The 24,231-nt window shown below is 31.8% G+C and overlaps 1 protein-coding gene across 1 annotated transcript in view; it reads right to left on the bottom strand.

The window, feature by feature from the left end:
• Positions 1-24,231, bottom strand: part of HDAC4 (Histone deacetylase 4) — a 173,198-nt gene that overhangs the window by 47,247 nt on the left and 101,720 nt on the right. Inside the window, exon 2 of the mRNA XM_076413634.1 lies at positions 650-720. Within this exon, the coding sequence (XP_076269749.1) occupies positions 650-720 (71 nt within the window). The remainder of the gene's footprint in view (positions 1-649; positions 721-24,231) is intronic.

Here is a 24,231-nt window from a genome sequence, read left to right as displayed (position 1 = left end):
TCGCGGAAATCATCGCTTACTTGGTGAATATTGAAAAGGGCGAATAAATTCTGTGGATTCCAATGTGTAAATAACAGGTCAATTGAAAAGTCCCCGGCCTGACACATAGATCACGTTACTAGAATTAAATCCATATGTTTTTTAGTTAGCCTTAGGGTTAGGTCTATAAAAGATGCCTCTATAAAAAACTAATTTTGCTAAAAAAATATGTTTTACTATGGTAAGCTGGGGACTTTTCAATTGACCTGTTACTGCTTTAGTGTATTTATAAATGGCTTCATTCGCATAAGGTATACAAAAAAGGAACTGATTTTTGATTCTTATGCGGAGAAAGAGACTGTTGAAAGAAGTCCGTGACTGTTAAAAGAAGAATATAGGCAACAACTGACAACAATGAAAGAAAATCAGATGTTACTAATTATGAATTTTGAAATTAAACATCGTACTTTTTTTTCTTCAAAAATTATTTTGTGTTGAGACTGCTGATTTTTCTGTACATATAAATATATATATATATATATATATATATATATATATATATATATATATATATATAATGTATACTATGTATGAAAATGTATACTAATAAGCTGGTTTTGAGAGAGGAATAAACTAAAATGCAGTAATTTATTATGGACTGTTCCCTTACCAGTTTTCCTTAACGGAAAATCATTATTCGTTGTGGTTGAAGAATCAGAAGCTGTGTCCATTCCCTCTGACCTGAAAATAAAACAAATCCTGATTAACTCATTGTCAGGTGATATATACGATGGTAATACTCTTATTTCAAGATTTGAAAACAAAATAATGTGTTATAGCTAGTTTATAGTTCAAGATATATATACAAAACTTTGATTATTTGAATAAATTTCCAAAAGCTCGTATTGTTCGTCTTCGTAGAGACTGAATTCTTTGACTACGAAAAATTCACGTAGTATTGAACGTACGCTAACCCTTTAATACCCCAAGATGTCTACATTAATTAATTAATTGACTAAGGTAATTTACAAAGCCATTTTGAAAGCTAAAAAATATCAACTGCCAGATAACAGCTCTAGTTTAGTAGAATCCTGAAATATAAAAGGTAACCTTTCTGTTATCATTTCCACTGCAAAGTATAAATATTCCATAAAATTTTATTTTAACATGTTGTATCTTATGTCATAATTTAAGAGCTTATTAAGAGAAAGTAAACTACATAATTAATTTAAAACAAAAAAGTATATTGGGTTCAAGCTTTTTTAATTTAGATTCCCATATATAGAAATAACTAATTCTACCTGTAAATAATAGTAGTTCATTTACGGCACGGCACGTCTTAGTTAATATAGTTTTTTTTACTTACAATAACAATGCTAAATTTCTGGCGAGTTAATAGGTTAAAATAACAAAACAGTTTGAATAATACTCCCGAATTAAAAGCAATTTTACGAACTTATATTTAAAATCGACTCACTGGAAAACCCTTGATGAGTTGGTCAAGTTATTCTAAATTTAATTGCAACGGGGTATTAGAAATTGATGACCTGGTACAGATGCAAACTGTATTAGAGAAAAATTACTACAAAGAGATGGGCTCATAAGCCTATGGTTTTAATAGTTATAATATTTTTTATTTAATAGTAATGTAGCGACCGTCGAGACATGTCGAATTTTACATCGTGGAATAATGGTCTACAAAATACCCAGAAATATAATCCCAAATGTTGAACACGGGCGGGGTGCCAGCAGCGCCAACTAGAACCCTACAACGAATAGCTGGCGGCAACCCCGAGACGTTTATCTGGGATGTTATTGAAGGGTATTTCGATTCATTCAGTACTCGACTAGAGTTTGGTTTAGACGTGCCACCATCGACTGCCCAAGCCTCGTCAACAGGTAACACCGCTGCCATCCGTTTTATCATTTGTATTTTTCACATTTTTTTGTATAGCCAATAAATAACGGTCACATAATGTAAACACCACTGTTTCATTTCGTTTTACCTCCCTTCACCGAGCCACATCACCTACCCTAAAGTAACAATAATGTTTACCAATTTGGATACAACTGTTATGTTACAATGATTATTTGACAGGCATCAATCTAAGTGATATCAAAACGGAGCTAGAATCATCTGCGCTTAGATGTGATCCAAAACCCAAGACAATCTGCTTCAAAGAATGGAAAGAAGTTACCAGTAAATAGCATCAATTTTATGGAATAGTGTTATGAAGAAGGATGTTGATTTATCAATATTGGTAGCTAAAACTCTATTCACCAAATTCTAGACTATTATCTTTTCTATAACTAGAAAAAGCAGCTCCACTATAAACAATGTAGAGAAAATATTGAACATTCATTATTATTTATCTTGACACAAAATTTTATATATAAAATTGATTCATCGAAAAACCCATGATTATTCACGCCAATTTAAACCAGAACCGAACTATTGTGTATAACGTATTATAATTTAGATATTCTCTAGTTGTAACGCTACATATATCTAATTTTATTTATTAGCATGTTGCACTAAAATTCCAGTTAATGATAACAATAGAATATACAAATAGAATAAGATTTTACTTATTCTTCTTATTTGAAACTAATAAAGTATGTTACTTATCTGTATATACTTTGACCAGCGTTATCTATTGGTGCAAATGCGAAACATCAATGCTAACAACTGTTAATTTCGATAATTTTGCCATTTCTCTATATCAAATAACAGTTTTCCACTTAGTATTACTGAGTTATTTAGTGTAGTACACACGCTAATCATGGAATGTTCTAAATTGGAACTCATCAAACACTGTTAGGTAATACTGTATGGTGATGATGTTCCGTCATATCCGAGTGGTCGGTTTTGATTTAAACGACTTAAAAGTAGTGATTTTAATGCAAATATTAAAGAGCAGCTTGGACCGCAAAAAAAGTTTGAAGATATGAATGAATTATAAGACTAACTGGATAAAAACCCAGACGTTTACATGTAACGAACCGTTTCCGAAACATCGCAGTTTAATTGCTTATGGCGGTGAAAAGTGTATCTATTACAACAACCCTAAGCACAAAATGTCTTGTGTCAGTCCGGTTAATGAATAACTGCAGTAAAATCATTCTCTTTCCTGACAATGCTCGGCCACACATTGCAGAAATTGTGAAGGATTGTATTAATATATATTATCCTATTTTTCTTAACAAATGTCTTTTAAAGTGAAAAATGATTAATGTACCTGCCATCACCTAATAGAACAAAAAGACAAATACAAAGTTTTGATATTATATGCGAGTAACATGTATTTGCAGAAGTGGTTGAGATAAAATGTTGTGTTTGTTATTATTAGGCACAAAATGTGTTTGCTTTTTGAAATATATATAAGGAACATACAAGAATACACTTGTTTGACTTTTAATGTATTTATTGAGCTAAATACCTCCGTCTTGACGGTAGATTAAATTGGAAACATCATGTTAGACAAAAAGTAAAACACATTAGAACTGAAATAAAACAAGTATGCTGGTTAGTCGGAAGATACTCCCAACTTGATCTAAAATCAAAGTAACTGATTTATCAGACAATCTTAAAGCCAATTTGGACCTATAGGATGCAAATATGGGGTTGCACCAAAAATTCAACTCAACTAGTTATTCAACGATGCCAAAACAAAAATCTTCAATTAATTACCAATGCCTATCGCTACGTAACCAACGAAGAACTAAACGGTGACTTGGAAATCAAATGGATTTGCGAAGTTATCCAAGATTTCACCTTAACACACGAAATAATATTACTAAATCATACTAACGTGGAAGCAATACGACTACTGGACAACGCGCAGGAAATAAGAAGACTGGAGCGAACCAAACCATACGAACTTATTTAAAGTGTATACTTTCAGTGTAAACTATAGCTTAAGTTCTTATATTTTTATAATTGAGGAATACATATTGATGTATTTGCCTCACACTCGTCTTGCTTGTGAAGTACAAATGAAATGTAGTAATAAATCAATTTATAATTAAGATTGTACTGAGCATATCTAATAAAGATGTAATAAAAAAAATTATTTATTATATTGTTACTAGTAATTGCCGATTAACCTACAATTTGTTTTTAAAATAACTTATATATAGGCATATATCAAGGATTACCCATCGGCCCTATCTTAGTCCCTGATGTAATAATGTTTATGTATTGTTATGTATGCTATTTTTCTTAACTCACTACACTACAATACCCTATACAAGAAGTTTGATTATTTTGAGTGTGTTCCTGTTCTGTCATTGTACGAGTTGTGTTACTTCGATATTGACATGATAATGAAGTCTCACTCTCTCATTCTATTGAGTTCCTGAGTTGTACTCGGTATCTGAAGGTCTCGGTATAAGTAACCCATCGCGTAATAATTGGATACACTTGCAATAGTTCTCAGGACTTCTTCTGGAAATTGTTTATTGTATATATCTTACTTCTCGAGAAACATCCCCATAATAAAGTTACGTATGTTCATACAGGTTTCAATACTTGCTTGTAAAACAGCAATTTATATATTATGTACTGTTAATTGTAATTTACTTAATTTCCCTATATTTTAATTCCAGTTTTTTCCTTTTCTTTTTTACATGTTCCTTTCAGCGAAGTTTTGCATCATGTCTCATTCCGACATAGTTATCTCCAACAGCAAGATTTACAGTAACATCAGCAAATTTATCCAACCACGATATTTTCCATTTGTGGCATATCAAATGAGGAGAGTAAACAAAAAATTGGTCCCAATAAACTTCCTTACAGCACACATACTCTAGCTTCTTTTATTGAAGAGTAAGTTTCCTCTTGTTTAACTCTAAACATGTTTGCTGTAGGGTATGATTTTAATAGTTCAGTGTGTTTCTTCGGTAACATTTTCTGTAGTGTACGAACAAAGCCGTCATGCCATACCTTAACCAAGGCTTGTGCTACATCTAGTAATATAGCTAAAATGTATCTTTTTACCTTCATAGGCTTTTTCAAATACACTTATTATTTTATGTACGAGGTCAATTGTTGAACGTTTCTTAACAAACCCAAATTGGTGATTTATATGAAGAACAAAAGGGCATGAAGGGAATATTTAAATTTAAAAATACAAATGTGAATCTCTTAAAATTATTTCCTCTTAAATACACACAATAATATCTGTCTAATCACCTTCATGTAGAACCAATTCGGTGTCAAGAAGCCGACAACATAAATAAATAAAACGCACTCAATGAAACGGTGTAAATTCCCCGTAATCTCCTCCAATGTCGATATGGTTTAAAACAAGCGAAAATAAACCGTTCCGGAAACTAAACGAGACGGAAAACATGAATAGTTGTTTTATTTTAAGGCCGACACAACGTTTGAATAATTCCGCTTAAAATAGCGTTCATAATAGTAAAATTGCTTTTCTAACTAAAAGCGTAAATGTAATTGCAATGTAGCTATATTCCCTCATCACGGACTTGACATAATTGTGTTGTTTACGACCGATTTCTGTTCCGTCTAAATAGTTCTATTCATCGCGCTAGTGCCACTTTTCGCGCACAAAACGCAGTTCGACGGCTGTAGGAAACATTCATTGTTTTGATGTTAACAAGAAGCTCTATTTGCTAGATTATATTATTATAATTGAGTGACAATATAATGGGCATTTTGGCAGTAACAAAGTATCACAAAATATTGATTTATAATAATAATATACGATAGAGAGATTAAAAAAAAGCTACCCGTAAAATGTCATCTGTTTAAATAAAAAAATTTGTTTTGGGCTACAAATATTATATATAGAAAATAAAATAATATAAAAAACATACATAGAAAAATAAAGAAAAACTGTAACAAAGATACATCACGGCAAATAGCTCAAATTTAACAACAAAGAGAATTGAAATTTCCATAAAATCCGTATTTTATCTTTATTAAATAGTTATGTATAATCTCTTAATATATAATGATAAATAATTACTACTATTTTTTAATTTATTTTAAATATTCGCGGACATTATTTGACAATAGTTTAGTGGTTGTAAAGCGAATGCTGTAATTTTCTTGCCATGTTAAACATTATAAAAAATTAGAAAATGAAGTTCATCAGTATTTTGAGCTGGTAAGGAAATGACAAAATACAGACTCATTCTGGATAAACAGTACCTAATTATGTTCAAGACAATAAGATCAAGTGTCCCACAATTGCTATGGGACGACAATTTAAAAGACAACATAATTAGGTTCACGATGGCAAGCCTACCCTAAAATGTATCACACAAATGTAAATATAAATATATTTGACAATGATACAAAAAGGTTACTTTTGAATACCTTGTACTTAAGAAAAAGTGTTCATATTACATCAAAAATAGCGTTGGGACCTATGGACTGAAAACAGTCGATAGTCACAAAACAGTCGAAACAGTCGATAGTTAAAAAACTAGCGACTGAAAATAGTAATTACTATTTTCAACTATCAAATGCGCGGTTCGACTATTTTGTTTCATTCATGTCAGATAAAGATGCACAAACCCTTTCCTATATAAATTGTGAGACAGGAAAGAACGGATATAATTGCTTGAAGCAGTTAACTTTATATGTGCTTATATTTTCCAACGGTAGTATAATTTCAAATTTTACCAGTAATTAAGTCATAACCAGGAGCTTTTTTAATATAAATTTTTCTCATTATTGTTGTTTAACTTTTTTGACCGTTAATTTCTCGTGCGGTAAATCCATTTGAAATGGCGAATCTAGAAAGCTAGTAATTTTATTTTCGTCATCTTTATGTAGCTGAGACTGGAAAGGTTTAAAAAATTTTTTTAACTGTTTTGAGAAAATGTCGGCTTTCTCTTTATTGGTTCTATTCCAATTATTTTCGCTTGTTTTAATAGGTGGGTTATGCTGCTGGGGTCTCTTAAGCTTTCTTGCACAACAACGTTGCTTTCCACAACGAATAATCTGTAGCCTCAGTTGGTGCCAAATTCTCTAGGTATTCTTGAATGCCTTGGTTTTGTTCATTTTGAATTAGTTCTTTCAGCTCTTTTATTGTCCTATTAAATTTTCTTTTATTCTCTTCAGTCCTTTGCTGTTGCCAATTCCGTCGTAACTTTCTGTTTTCTGCTATCTTTTTCTAAAGAAAATGTAAAAAATTATATTTGATACCATGTAATGGGATTAGTTTTACAGGTGTGTACGGCCCGACAGAACAAAGTGGGTTTCTAATACTAATGAACGATCAAATGTTCTCACAAAACAATGAAAAATATTAGTTAAATACAAGGAATCAGAAAGTTTTAATCAAGTCTCATCACGGTTAGATTACAAATCTATGATATTAACGTATATCTGGTTTCTTGAACATTAAATTCAATGAATAATACTTCATCATACTAATGAGGTTTTATCAAGCTTCTACAGCCTAGTATGTGTCATGACAGATGGAAGTTCAAACATTTCGAATAATACTTACGCATAGGTGGTGTATGAACCCAAGTGTTGTGACTGAAGCCAAGTAAAGTATATGAAACTGAGCAGAGACGTAGTTTAAGAATTCATGTTCAGAAGATAGTTACATACTTTCAAAAATTATATATGTTAAAGACTGTCTTACACAGATGTAAAAGTGCTTGATGAAGTGTTGTAATTGCATGTACCTTTATACATGTGTAAGGTTATTAAACTAAGAAACTAAGGATATTAAATATTAAACATCAAATTACGATTTCTGCATGATTTATCATTATATTCGAGGTACTTAGGTACAATACCGAATACATTTTTCTATCCACAGACCTGCTAAATATTTAAGAAAACATCCATTGTAAAATGAATAGTGTGTTTTAGTTATAACTAGTTATGTAAAATCTTTTTGTAGCAAAATATTCGTAATAATCCTAGAATTATTTATATAATTTTTACCCAAACAATTTTGATGCCTTAGAAATTAAGAAATTATTGGACACTTAATAAAATCAAAACGCGCCAAAAAGTTATACGAATTAAATACTCTTTACCTTTTGCCTGTTGCCTTCAGTAACATTTGAGAGATATTTTTAGTTAGATTCTAAATGCTTAGTAAAACTCAAACTAATGAAAAATATATCATCAAACCATTAGGTGTACAAGACACTAGATATTTGATGGTATAAACTTTCTGTAACTATTTGTTTGTTGAAACTTCGATTTTAATGTGTAAATATTAGTTTAGAAGATTTAGAAATAATAGGGAAGATAAATCGTGAATGAAAATTCATAGTTCAAGAAGTCAAGTACAGTCATCACGATATTAAAACTGGAGCTAATTTTGTTCAAATTTTTATTTAAAACAAAACCAATTTTGACCTGTTTCCATCATTTAGGATAAAATACACAAAATAATTTAATTAAAAAAAATAAGAATCCCATATATTTCCATCTTGATGTTGTTGTTACCTTAATTTAATTACGGAAATTCATTCATCCCATGAAAATATTTAAACGAAAGCCGTTCGTTAAGTTGGTTTTCCTCTTTGTGCAAAATGAGAAACGGAAAATTCTTCTTTATATTTTTGTAATGGCTTTCCCTATAGGCTTGTTTTAAATAATAAGCAAAACGTTATCCCCTTTCGACTTTACGCGATAGGTCAAAGGTCAAGGTATTCACTCCCATTGTTAAAAGTTAAATAACAATTTCACCAAACAATTAATACCTTGTGGAAGGAAGAATGGATAAATGGAAAATGATTGACTTTTCACAAATGGAGTTTTCACGAATTATTATGTTGGAAATATTACACAAGTTATAGGAGGTAAGATCAAACGAACTAAGGTATTAATAAAAGTTGGTGGTGAGCTTGGGGAAAAGGTAATTTCAGGTTTTCCTAATTAATACTTTGAAATATGATGTATCTCTATTAATATTTATTCAATGAAGCCATAAAACAGCTCATTTGAGACGTAATAGTTCATAAAACATTACAGATATAAAGATAGCATCATTAGATTTTTGTTTTTTTTTGTTGTTCATTGAGAGTGTTGTTCTTATGGTGATGGGTGTTTAATTAAATACCAGTGGCAGAATTTTATTGCTAGTTTGCATAGTTTGCACTAGGTAACTAAACATCGACCATACAATAGTTATGAACCATTTACATAAAATAAGATGCGAAAATAAGTATACTCTTGAATGCTCATTAGAGGGACTTTTCTACATTAAGAAAGGTATATCTTTTTTGTCAATATAGCTATAGAAAACGCGATTTCCACGGACTGATACAGCCTAATAATTAAATAAAATATCACACATTTCTTCCGGATTGACGACTTATTTCATTATACGATATAATTCTTCGGTTTTTCGTTTATAAATATAAATTGTTTAGCTCATTGTTGGTATTATTTTTGAGATAACTTATCTGTGAAGAAAATATTACACGACAAATTTAAATTCATTTTTCCTTTGAATTTCAATGTTCAGTTAAAATATAAATATTTCCTCTAAAAATCTTTATCGCTTCTCTAGTTGTATCAATAATCATCAAAAAACATATAAAAACATTGCAATAAACAATTGTGTCATTGTCGTTAATATATGTAATATATTAATATTCTGATCTTTTTTTTGTACACGGAATTATTGTATAATAATATTGATCATACAGTTTAATGATATTCAGACTTCTTTCAAAAGTTTGAGAATGGTAAAATAGATCTTGAAGACAAATATCAGACATTAAGCGAATTACAAGAAAAAACGGTTGTTAGAGAAAGAACAAAAACAATCAATCACTAACAAGTCAATTGAAAAATCCCCGGCCTGACACATAGATGGCGCTAGTAGCACTAAATTCATATGTTTTTTAGTTGGCCGTAACCCTCAAAAGATGCGTGTATAACTTTGACAGCTGTCGGATCATTAGTTTGTCAAAACAACATCAACATCAACTTGGCTTAATGCCGATTTTCCTGACAGTGCCCCAGGAAAATCAACCATCAAGGATTGGTATACTAAGTTTAGACATGCTGAAATGAGCACTGAAGACGGTGAACGCAGTGGACGCCCAAATAGGTTGTTACCGAAGAAAACATTTAAAAAATCCACGAAATGATTTTGAATGATCCTAAATTGAAATTGAATTAAATAGCAGACACTCTAAAGATATCAACTGAACGTGTACATCATATCATTCACGAATATTTGGGTATGAGAAAGCTCTGTGCAAAGTGGCTGCCGCGCGAGCTCACTTTTGATCAAAAACAACAACGAGCCGATGATTCGGAGCAGTGTTTGAAGATGATCGAGCGTAATAAAGCCGAGTTTTTGGGTCGACATGTGACAATGGATGAAACATGACTCCATCATTTCACTCCGAAGTCCAATTGAACAGTTATCCGAGTGGACTGCACACGATGGACCTGCTCCAAAGCGTGGGAGAACGCAATAGTCGGCTGGCAAGGTTATGGCGTCTGTATTTTGAGATGCGCATGGAATAATTTTCATTGACTACCTTGAAAAACGAAGGACCATCAACAGCGACTATTACATAGCGCCATTGGACCGTTTGAAGAACGAAATCGCCGAAAAATGGCCGCATTTGAAGAAAAAGAAAGTGCTGCTTCACCACGACAATGCACCGTTTCACAAGTCAGTGAAAACGATGGCAAAATTTCATGAATTGGGCTTCGAATTGCTTTCTCATCCACCGTATTCTCCAGATCTGGCCTCCAGCGACTATTTTCTGTTCTTAGATCTCAAAATAATGCTCACTGGGAAGAAAAGGTGATCGCCGAAACTGAGGCCTATTTTGAAGCAAAGGACAAATCGTACTACAAAAATGGTATCGCTTGGAGTCTCGTTATAATTAGTGTACCACCCTTGAAGGGAATTATGTTGAATAAAAAAAAAACTAATTTTGCCAAAAAAATGTGTTTTACTATGGTAGGCCGGGGGGTCTTCTCAATTAACCTGTTTTATAACTAAAAAATCGAAAACGAAGAAACAGTCATAACAGTCATTGGAGTTGTGTTTACCAATTATTTCAATGCATGAGGTATGGTATTATCGAGCAGCACTGCAAGACATATGAAAATACTAAACGTTCAGCTGAATCATGGAAAGATTTGTTCATCAAATCAACCAAATCAAATTATGTAAAAAATGGTATAGTCGTTACGTTTCTGAAGTTGAAGTTGTAAAATGTGGAATATTAATAAAATAATAAATAATAAAATAATTATTATCGGACAAGTGACTATAGAAAGTCCATTAAATGTTTAACAAAATATCATAACAATGTATCATTGAACTGTATCATCAGTATCTCTATACAGTATCTTAACAGCTTTTAAGTAAAATAATAGTTATTTTGTTTAATACTAATTATAATTCGAGAGCTCATATTGGAAAACCCATGAAAGAACAAAATGAATCATATTTCACACTAAACAAAGTGACATTACTTCACTGCCAAGCAATATATATATATATATATATATATATATATATATATATATATATATATATATATATATATATATATATATATATATATAATACAATATCTATAAATATTAACGTAGTATATATTTGTCATTATCTCATGTCGAGTTTTTTTAAACTACAACCGAAATAATCCACGGCACACCACGAAAAACAAACCGGTATATAAATAGAGGTTTTCTCAACGGTATTAACTAAAAAAAAACGACGAAATATTAAAATATCTCGTTGAGGACGAAACCGCATGACACACGGATCCGTTTTTAAAAAAAGCCGATCAAGATTTAATGTGGGAAAAGACCGATTGCGAAAGACAACAGAGACGTTACAACTAACCGACTGCGCGTTTAAAAATAGTTCCTTGGAACAGTACAAGGCCCGAAAATAAAAATTGGATAGGGAAAAAAACGAAAACGACACGCCATGCTTATGGATACGCAAATAGTACCAATGGGAAAACCACTTTGCAGCGTGCATTAACTGTTGGCCGAGGTCCAAAATAAGTTGTGACACAATTTCGGTTTTCTTTGTTTATATTTTACCAGTCACAGCTTTTTTTTAATTGTCTCTTCGGTTAGTTAAAAATAGTTACTTTTGACTAAGTGGATGTTTGGGATAGGTAAGCGACTAATGGACATTTTAAAACACTTTTTTAATTATTGGTTAAACATATTTTTGCGGAAATTATACAACATCTTTTAATTGATTTATAATTATTAGCTATTAGATGATTTATACTTATTAAGAGTTATCTAAAGTAAAATTGTTTAATTTAAAATATTGGACTATCGTCAACAACATTGTTAGTGATTTCTAAATAGGTTAATGGTTTTTGACAAAAATTAGGTGGCTTCTATATAGTTTCATCAACTATCTCTTGGAAAAAATGTGAAATATTCAATGAAACAACTGCTAAATAATCTATACGTTAAATTCGATTAGTTTGACATTTCCTAACATATTTTTTATTATTATTATTTAATTATTACATTGTTATATATATATATATTAAACAATTACAAACATAAATTTACGACCATGCCCTAGCAGGATTCGAACCTGCGGCTATCGCAACAGTAGGAGGACCGTCCCATCGCCTTTACCACTGCGCCACCAAGCCGGCTATTACATTGTTACTAGTTGTTTCCGTCTAACCTACAATTTGTCTTAAACTTAAATCTAGGTATATAACTAGGAGAACCCATCGGCTCTAACTCAGTCTCTGGTGAAATAATGTTTATACATGTCACTGCTGTATATTTTAATTATGCACCTCATTACACAACACTACACAAGATCAGTCTTTGTCCTATTCTGGTGGTATCCAAAAGCTGCAATATTTCAATTTTCTCATGAGAATTGGGTCTTTCCTCATGTCCCCTTGCAATTCTCTTGATTTCTTGACTGACTATGGGTATCTGAAGGTCTCGGTGTAGGTAATCAGTCCTATAGTATTTGGGTGAACCCACAATACCTCTCAGGACTTGTTCTGAAATATTTGTATTTTATTTATGTTACTCTTTGCAGAACATCCCCATAATTGGACTCCATATGTCCATATAGGTTTTAGTATTTGCTTATATAATAGTAATTTATTATGTACTGATAATTGTGATTTTCTTCCAATTAGCTAGTACATTTTCTCATATTTCAATTCCAGTTTTCTTTTCTTCTTTATATGTTCCTTCCAGGGAAGTTTTGCATCAAGATTCATTCCGAGATATTTAGCGTTGTTTCTGTATGGAGCGATAGTATTATTTAATGTTATTGATGCTCATATGGTCTGTTTATAGGTGAGCTGCATGTACAGATTTACTTTCATTAATAGGTACTAGATGATTTATACGTAGAGTTAAGTAAAGTAAAGTTTAATTTAAAATATTGAACTACCGTCAACAACATTGTTAGTAATTTCTAAATAGGTTAATGATTTTTGACAAAAATTAGGTGGCTTCTATATAGTTCCATCAACTATCTTTTGGCAAAAATGAGAAGTATTCAAAGAAACAACTGCTAAACAATCTTTGACATTTCCCTACATATAAAACACTTTTTTGTAATGTATCTAATAAAACAACCATCGCAATGTTGCCGCATTAAATTGAAATTCTGGTTTACAACATTAGTCGGTTTATAAGCTCTAATTATTATCAATAACCTTTTGAAGAATTTTGTAGACAAAATCGAATTTTATAGATTGATTCGGTTACATGTCCGCATCAGTCACTACTTCATCATTTTTTAATCAGTTTGAGTTTAAAAGGAATTTTACATTTTTACAAACTGCATCTGGCAGTATATATTGTCTATGACATGCATTTGATGTTTTAGATATGTATTATTATTGAATTTTTAGGAAATCTAACATATCAAAGATTCTTAGAAACCTATGGCAATGCTGCCCCTTCATTCCGAATGGTTGGTTGACGCGTTTTAGCGATTTAAAAGTGGTGATATTGATGTCAATGACAAACAACGGCAGGAGAGTTAAAACACTTCGAACTCAATGAACTGCAAGACTCATTGTATGAAAATTTAGCTCATTCTCTTAAAAAACGGTCAGATAGTTTAGCGGTGGGTGAACGCTTACATGCGAAGTAAAAGATCTAAAAAGAGGAGAGAAAATGACTACCACAACGGACTGAAAATGCAATTTCGAACAATTAGTTAATTCCTATTGAAGCACTTATAGGCATTATTTTGAGATCTGAGAACAGAAAATAGTCGCTGGGGGCCAGATCTGGAGAATACGATGGATAAGGAAGCAATTCAAAGCCCAATTCATGGATTTTTGCCATTATTCTCACTGACATGTGACACGGTGCGCTGTCTTGGTGAAGCAGCACTTTCTCTATTTTCAAATGCGGCCGTTTTTCGGCGATTTCGTCCTTCAAACGGTCCAATAACGCTATATAATAGTCGCTGTTGATGGTCCTTCCCCTTTCAAGGTAGTCAATGAAAATTATTCCATGCACATACCAAAATACAGACGCCATAATCTTGCCAGCTGACTGCTGAGTTTTCCCACGCTTTGGAAGGGGTTCATCGTCTGCAGTCCACTCGGATGACTGTCGATTGGACTTCGGAGTGAAATGATGGAGCCATGTTTCATTCATTGTCACATATCGACGCAAAAACTCGGGTTTATTATGCTTGATCATCTTCAAACACTGCTCCGAATCATCAACTCGTCGTTGCTTTAGGTCAAAAGTGAGCTCGCGCGGCACTCTCTTTGCACAGAGCTTTCTCATACGAAAATATTAGTGAGTGATATGATATACACGTTCAATTGATATCTTTAGAGTGTCTGCTATTTCATTCAATTTCAATTTACGGTCATTCAAAATCATTTTGTGGATTTTTTAAATGTTTTCGTCGGTAACAATCTCTTTTAGGTGTCCACTGCGTTCACCATTTTCGGTGCTCATTTTACCACGTCTAAACTTAGCATACCAATCCTTGACGATTGATTTTCCTGGCTAACTAATGATCCGACATCTGTCAAATTTATACACACATCTTTTGAGGGTTAAGGGCTAACTAAAAAACAGATAGATTTAATTCTAGTAGAGCCATCTATGTGTCAGGCCGGTGACTTTTCAATTGACCTGTTACAATTGATAAATTATGAACGAGTACAAGTTTGAGAGTGAATGAAATTTCGACCACCTTAAAATCGGAACCTACTTCCACAAAAATTGATACTGTCTCGTAAAATAAAATATTCGCTGGGATATTAATGGGAATGAGCATATATTCAATATTTTATGGGCACCATGTCGTCTAAAACCAATAATCGGAGAAAACTGGATTAAATTGGAGGAAATTAAGGAGGATTTTTGAAAAATTTAGAGACTATTTTGGAAAAATAAGAAAATAACAGTGAAAATATGACGGAGCGTCAGAGGGTTCTTGCTGAATAATAGTTTAGACCAAAAAGCCACTTTGATAAATAATTGTTTGTGATCTTATATAGAGAAATATAAGAGGCAACTGTATATAGCTTGATATTATGTTTTTATAATACGGAATTGATGTTCCTATAATATCAAGAACAGTAAATACTGCGCTCTACATATCAATATTTTGAATTAAATTCACCAGTTCTTGGAATAAATAAACTGGTAAATAAACATTTTCCACTTTATCTGTATAAAAAAACATAAACATGCATACTATTATTGTCGGCAGTTTTCTTCAGCTGGTTAATATGTATCGCGGCGTATTTTATTATATTAGAAATCAAGTTACATTTCGATTAATTAACATACTGCATTAATTTTCTTATTTTATTACCTTTCTGCGTGCGCTTGTTCGGTAGAAAAATAGTCAAGAAAAAATGGTTTTACGACAAAATCTTTTTATTTACCACTTTATGTCTAGATATGTATTTAATGATGTTGATTGAAAAAATAAGTGAATGGGTTTTAATCAATCGAATACAACGTGATATTGGTGATATGTATGGAAAAAATCATAAATTAATGATTAAGTAAACAGTATAGGTAAGAAAGGCTTCGTTAACTGTTTCTTTTTATATGTGAATCAACATCAAATGATTTATATTATATAATAATAAATATTTGAATAAAAATTTAAATTATAGATTGATTTATTATATCTATAATATGTGATAATTAGACTATTCCAAAATTTAGGCTATATTAGTGAATTTGGTGTGTTATATTATATAGTAATCTACTACTAATATATTAATCTACATTTTCTGAGTTCAAATATATATATATATATATATATATATATATATATATGCTGATATAGGATATGATTATTTATGGTTTATTCGAGTAATTGTCAATTTACAGTTGACAGCACAGCCACTCCCTCGAGTAGCCCAGAGAATGAAGAGACCGTCGAGTTTTTTTGCTTGATTTACTAGCTGAAAACGTTTCCTTGCTGATATTAATTCAATTTATAAGAGAGGATTGTCCGTGAAGGCGCTTTATTTGGGGCTTGGAGAACCGCTTTTGGGTGGATAGGCTTCGGGGTTACCGAATTGGGAACGCCTCTGACAGAGATCTGATGTGGGAGTTTTTGGAGAGAGCTGACGTTGCATGGAATTTCTTGTATAAAGAGAAAACGAACCGTATTATTCCGGGTGTGTCAGTTTCCCGATGAATTTGGATATTTCTGATAAACCATGGCGCGTTCAGAGTTTGCCTGAGAAATTTATTTTGCACTACCTGAAGTTTTTCACTAGTTCTGGCCTGACAAACCAATACCAAGTGTTCACCAGTCATCGGAGACAATTTACTTTTTCTGCAGGTGAGAGGGTTAAGCACTGTGGCGACACCGTAGCCTTTGGAGATTGCTTTATTTATCTGTATTGACTATAGGAATCCACGGTCAAAGATGAGGTCGAGATATGTGGCTTTTCGTCGCCACGGGATTGAGACATTTTCCACTCTCAGCTGGTAGGCGCGAACGTCTCTCTGATTGTGAAAGATTATGGCCTGGGTTTTTTGGGGGTTGATTTGCAACCTCCAAAAATTTAATCATTGGCATTTTGAACTGAATTTGAAGTTTGTCCCAAGTTTGTGAAGACCATCGAGTGTCTGTGTCGGGGTTTTTATAGGTCCAGCTCATCGTTGGGCCCTTGACTGAGAGCGGGATTTGGGTGTTTTCTCTTTTAGTGTTGGGAATTCCATAATTCTGTAAAATCTTTTTGTCTCCTGGGGAAAACCATACTATTTACAAAGACCCATTCAGATTCTTGTTATCGCTAATTTGATAATAATAAAAGAGTTGGAATTAAATTAATTAGAAAGAATGTAAGACAATGCTAAAACCAACTAGATAGAAGTGATGAGAATCATTCAATTTTAGGCACTTTTCGCTATATTAAGATACCACTGGCTACCGTAACAATCTTTTTGCTATTTGCAGTATTGGATATTGCCAAATACTCTCTTTAGAAACTATTTGTCAAATGACCCCTTCATTCAGCTTTCATAATACTACTAAAATGAACAAAAGCATAAGTTATTTAGTATTTAATTTTCATCAGCGGAAACCGCATCTATCAAGAGAAACTAGTGGCATTTTATATTCTATATTCTACATTTTTAGTTTGTGTTAAATTCGTGTGAATATTGCCGCATCTGACAACTATGAAATTACAAATAATCTAACTAATTTAATGGTGATATAGACTATTTGCGTATTAATTATGAATTCTAAAGTATTTAAGTGGTATGTGGTTGCATAGAAACGCGGATAAAACGATCAAAATGACGTCAAAAACATTCTAGGCTTCTAGTTAGAAAAATTTCGATTTATGAAATATATAAAAACATATCTAGGTATTTCCGTATCGATATAATTTTCAGATCAATAGGAATTTTAGAATATTTCTGTTGCAATTGGCGCAGAGTACTTCATTGCGAAGTGTTTGAAAGATTAAATCATCAACATGGAGCGGAAATGAAATGTTCGACCGTATATATTTTTTACGTATGTTTACAGATTTCCCCGTCAATTGTGGCCATATTTCACTTCCGAGGTAGTCCCATTGGAACCAAGTCAGTGGAATCTGGGGAAATCGAGGGAAACCCTCAAATTTCAAATGCACGTACAATGTTTTCACATATTGTTTTATCTAAAATAATCAGATATTTGTGTTTAATATTACTGCTGAGCTGATGTGACGGAAGGCACAACTCCTCAACGGTTACGAGTTAGAGGATATTTCTTTAAACATTATGGGGACGCACAGACAACTAATTATATACTTTGAAATTATTTAGGTAAGCTGATAATGAAATCTGTGACTGGACCGCTATACCCTTGAGGAGTTTTTAGTACGAGTTTGCTTAAAGTCGTTCAGTACAAAAACCGTTCAGTTTGCTTTATAAATACTAACCATATCATAAGCCGTAAAAATATTTCAGACAACTGCGTGTAGTAGTTAGAGCGTTCAGCTAACACGGGGAGGTCGCGGGTTAGATTCCCAGCAGGGGCAAGGACTTTTTGTTGTTGTTCTAGTTTGGTTAGAACATTTACCAAATCACCTAGGCTAGGCCTAGCTGACTCCGGGGCCTCAAGCGTTTCTTATTTTCAATCATTGCTTCTTTATACCTTTTTCGTCATACGGGCTGCACCTTTACTTGGTCTACTCATTGTAATACTTAATAAAATAACTGCGTAAGTTTCAATAGAACTTGTGAATACTTGTGAAAACTTAAGACAATGTTGCTTATGGTTTCCACAGTTTAAAACGTACATTTTAATATCGGTAATCAAGTTGTAGATATTAATTTAAGAACAACTACTTGCAACTACTGAATAAAAAGATAAGTAATTGAAAAAATAGTAGATTGTAGTTGGATAAAACTCCAAAACCAACAAATTATGGGCGAACACCGGAAAGTTGCTGATATTACAATCAAAACGTGCTTCCACGTGATTTATTGATGGTGGCAACAAAAACTGAGGTATTATGAGTTTCTAGAACCGAACGGAACCACAATATGAACGACAAATTGTTGCGGAAATGCGAACAAAAGCGAGTAAGAGACGCTAAGTCATCCTCTTGCATGACAAAGCTCGATTACACCTCACACGTTTACACGTAACGTGCAAGATACACAATTACGGTTCGAAAGGAAATAATGGAAAAATAATTTAATAATGTGTTGGGGAAAATATTTTCAGTTTTTCATGATCCCGCTTCAAATATATTCATATACATTTCAGACATTAACTATTGATTATATTTCCCACGTCACTTTTCCAAATCTCTCTTGAAGCCAGCTTTATACTGATAAACAAACAGTAATCAGACAAAGCAAGGTCCGGCCTATATGGTCGATGAATCAAAACTTTTCAGTCAATCTCTGTCACCTTTTTCCAAGTTACTAAAGATCTGCGTGGTCTAATGTTGTAGTGATGGAAGACAAAACCTTTTGTATTGATAAATGATGGTTGTTTTGTAGTATCCTGCTTCAATTCTATTAAATGTTGAACAGTACAGAGTCGAGTTAATGTGTTCCCCAAGTTCAAGCAGCTGATTATGAACAATTTCTTTTCAATACTAGCAAACACACATGGTTTGGTGTCAATTCGGACTTTGGAATCATTTGTGAAACTTCTACGCACTTCGACACGATCTGTAATTACTCGCATGTATTATAACTATTAAAAAGGAATTTATTTCGCATTTTATCATTTTGAAACGTTATACCATGCAAGCTATGTAGCATTAGTCTGAGAATCTAATAATCATAAAGTACTATATCTGATAAATATAGTGTTATATAAGTTACAACAGTGTAACTCCCAGAACTCTTGTGGCCAACCGTTGTCATTCAAGATCATGATTTTGCGCCTGCTACTAGCTGCTATTTGCTTGATATTTCAGATTTTCACCAACATACATCGCTGATCAAAACACACGCATTCACCTAATACTTAATGTAAATAATGTTAACAATAACAATTTTTCGAATAAATACCTATTAGTTTAAATATAACATAGGTGTTTATCAGATTATTAAATTATTTTAGGGAAGCTTTACTAAATTGTACACTTATATATATAGATTATTATAAATATACTTTATGTATAAAAATAATTTTGTATATAAAATTAATAAAAATTAATTGACTTACTAATACCTTAATGATTTCTTAGAAAAGATCTTGATAGATGGGATGATTAATTAACTATTAAAATTAATCTGTATTATTTAATTAATCTGTATTAAATAACACCGATTTGTTCGATACGTTTTTCTTTATTTATTACTACATTATAGAAAAAAAATGATTGTAAAATGGCTCCATTTCATTTCGTTTCATAAGCAATTCATAAATGGAAAATCCATCTATAAAATTTTTGCTCATGTAAGTTGAGAAAATAATGTTCGATTTTTCTAAATTATAATAACATATAATTCATTAAAACTAGTGTTGGGAACTATCGACTGTTTAGCAATTGACCACTTTTTACTATCGGCTGTTTCAGTCGATATTTTTGGTTCGACTGATTTTAATACTTTTTACCAGTGAATGTTTCAGTCGCTATTTTCGGCCCGACTGCTTTTGTTACTATTTGGTATCGATTATTTCAGTGGTGTACTTTTAGTTACTATGTTTGGTTCTACTAGTTTCATTCGACTGATTTTTAACGTTCTGGCTTAAGTATTGTGTATTAATATAGCAGCATTTTGGAATGATATTTTTAAGATTGTTAATGTAAGATTGTTAAGGCTAAAAAGATTAAAATTGTGAATGATAAATAGTAAAAGATTTTTGACTGTTTTAAAGGAAATAATAGGTAATATTTCGGTTATTATCTCGATTTTTGTTTTTTTCCGTTCAATAATAAATAAAGCATTTATTTTATTTAAAAAAAACTCTAATAGTTGTACTGTTGTTGTTTAGTAGCCATTTTTAATTATGTCATGGATCAGTTTTTTTTTATGATTAGGTATATGTTTAATTTTATTTAGTATTTATGGTTATTGTACATCTTTAGGTTTTAGGTTTTGTTTAAATTCTGCTGTATTGTCTATATTTATTATAGTATATTATTTAAAAATGGCAATTAACATATTAAAATAAGATAAAACATTTGTCCACTCCATAGAAAAATTTCATTCGTTTTTACAGATCCACAGAACACTCAAATATAAAACTAATTCTACTTCGTTTAAAATGAAATTATAAATTGCATGTTAATAGTATACAGTCACAATATTTTTCCTTTTCTTTTTTAAAGTTAGTAAGTACGTAAAGGAATATGTACATCACCGTCTCGTTTACACTACCGTTGGAAAATATAAGCACATATAAAATTAACTTCACCAAGCAATTATCTCTGTCCTTTCCTCTCTCACAACTTATGTTGGAAAGGGTTCTTACATCTTCGTCCGACATCACGAACTGAATAAAGCAGTCGAACCGTGCATTCGACTGAAAATAGTAATTATTATTTTCAGTCGCAAATTTTTTGACTATCGACTGTCTCGACTGTGTTCAGTCGATAGTTCTCAACGCCAAATAAAACGTTATTTAATTAAATCCAATACGTATTATCTGCAGCACGATTTTTAAATCGAATCATATCATATATCAACAGTACATAAAAGAAACGAACATTGAACATTACGAATCAATAATCCGCCATATAATCGCTCGCGAACGGCGAAAGGCGAATTTGGGAAACTCTGCACGTGTTTCAACCTTGACCCTCCAACGTACGCATACACATACACACATACAAGTAACAACCAATGAGAGAATTAGAAATTGGATAACAATTATATTCAGTTGGAATTCGTTGTTCAAACAATACGTTTTTAATATACAGCACTCCAATAATACATACTATGGTATGATATTTTTAATTACATCTAAAGGTTTGAACTTACATTTTTTTTATATACTGTGATCAATAAATAATAATAACAAGATGTAAAAATAATTCCGAGCTAAAAAGGATAAAGTTCATTTTCAACGCCGAAACACGCAAGTTACACAGGCTATCATCAGTATGAACACCATATAATTTTCAATGAGCCAGTTTTGGAAGTAAAAAACAAAACATTACGAAAATTGATTTTCTGTAATCTCCACTATCAAAGAGCTATATTTTTTGACTAAGTAAACAAATAACGGTACCTTAAAACATATAATGTTCTTGGATTGTTACATTTTAAACAGGCTATGATACGACTGCATTATATACATATTACCAGAAATATGCGATTTTAAAACAAAAATAGTGTTTCGACTACTTTACAAAAAAAATACTGACATTTTATCCTAATAGAAGTTATGTTTGATTTGATTTGTTCTAACTGTACAACCAATTTTGGTCAAAAAATGAATAATAATATAACTATTAATTAATAAAACGCACAATAGGATTTTAAATACGTGTTTATAAAAACAGTGATTTTAAAATGTTATATAACAGAACGAACTGAAAGGTGTGATACCTAAAAACTGGTATATTTTTGAATTTGGCAATGGTTATGGATGATGAAAATTTTACTAGCAAACCTGTAGGATATTTTAGGATATTTATTGCTTGTTAACATTCGCCAAAATCTAGGATAACTAAATATTTAAAATAAAAAAGTATACTTTTTATTATTAATATGACATTGAAATTTAAAAAATAATTGTTTAAGTATTAAATCACCATCACTATTATCAGCATTGCTCCTTGTTATTTATTATTTTTATCATTTCAAACATTTACTTAGTTTTTCGTTGTGAAATTCATCGATATCAGCACCAAAATTGATGCAGTATGAAAATTTCCGATGATACCTAATGACTTTCAGCAATATTTTGGAACATTAAACAAATACCGTCAAGCTTCTCGCAAATAGATTTTTTATAGATACTAATAAAGAAAGTCTAATATGGCTGAACTTTAGCATGAAGATACTCGGAATAATATAATCTTGTTTATAAGAGAGTTTGTTTTCATAAGCCTCAAACACTAAATAACTAAATATGTGCAGTTTTAGTCGATGACCTTTTGCTACTTTTCTGGAAAAGCTATAATTTCATCACATCCATGTAGAAATTTTACGATTTTTAGTCAAAAAACTACATCAAGTGAGTGAAAATATAATAAAAAAGAACGATAGCTAACGTCAACAAAGCCAACACAACCGAAAAATTAAATTTTGAAGCAGGAAAATTCATTGTAGATATCCAACAAGGCTGCTTTGAATAATCTTCCAGAAATTCAGAATACAATTGAAGGAATCAATTATCAGAAAGAAATCAAAGAAATGGTAGCTGAAAAACGAAACCTAGGAAGAAAGTGGCAACAAAATAGGAACTCCTGAAATAAAAATATTTTAAATATATAACCCAAAGGAAATAGGGAAATACTGCAAATTAAAAACAAATCCACAAATAACTATCGGAAAAATCTAATAGATGAAAGGGAAACAAATTATTCGCTGGAAGCCACCAAATACTTAAAAACGACCGACCATGTCTACACAGTATCTTCTCTCCTACTGCTACACTACATAGTCCACCTATAAGAGACCTACGTGGAAATCGGACACGTAGCAATCAAGACAAAGATGAAGCATTTCCTGACTATCTAAAAAAACCTTCAACCCAAACGAAACTGATATTGAGAATAATTTGCCGGACATAGAATGTGAAAATTCGACGAAAGAAAGGAGAATGAATAGTGAATGAATGAACCAAATGAAGTAAAAGCCATAGACCTATCTCACCGCTATCACTAATATCTAAGATACTTAAGATAACAGATGTAGTTGAAAAAGCTTATGAAGGTAAAAATATATGTTCAGCTATATTCTTAAATGTAGCACAAGCCTTCGATAAGGTATGTTGATGGCTTTGTTCATAAGCTACAGAAAATGTTACCAAAACAATATATTAAGTTATTGAAATATTATATTACAGCCAAAAAAAATCTAAAGCAGGTGGCAGGTAACATTGCACATCTGATATACCACATATGGAAAATATCACTTACTGTCGGAGATAATATCGAAGAAGCTACAAGAAAATGACAACAGGCAAGTGACAATATAAACATCTATGTGTTAGGCTCGTTACTTTTCAGACCATGTGTTCAAAAACCATGTTCACAAAAAATTGCAAAACAAGTTGAATACTTTCTTCGGTGATTCGCTTCGACTATACGGTTGCCAAAGTTACCGTACAAGCTTTGTTCGAGTGACCGAACGATCCCTTATCATCCGAACACACGCACTGCTGCATAATTTGC

Source organism: Rhynchophorus ferrugineus, unplaced genomic scaffold (genome assembly GCF_030347505.1).
Source record: "Rhynchophorus ferrugineus isolate W39M unplaced genomic scaffold, kcgeb_rfMv2 rfM9, whole genome shotgun sequence".
NCBI lineage: Eukaryota > Metazoa > Arthropoda > Insecta > Coleoptera > Curculionidae > Rhynchophorus > Rhynchophorus ferrugineus.
The sequence above is the reverse complement of the archived record's forward strand: the minus strand, read 5'-3'. Positions and strand labels throughout refer to the sequence as shown.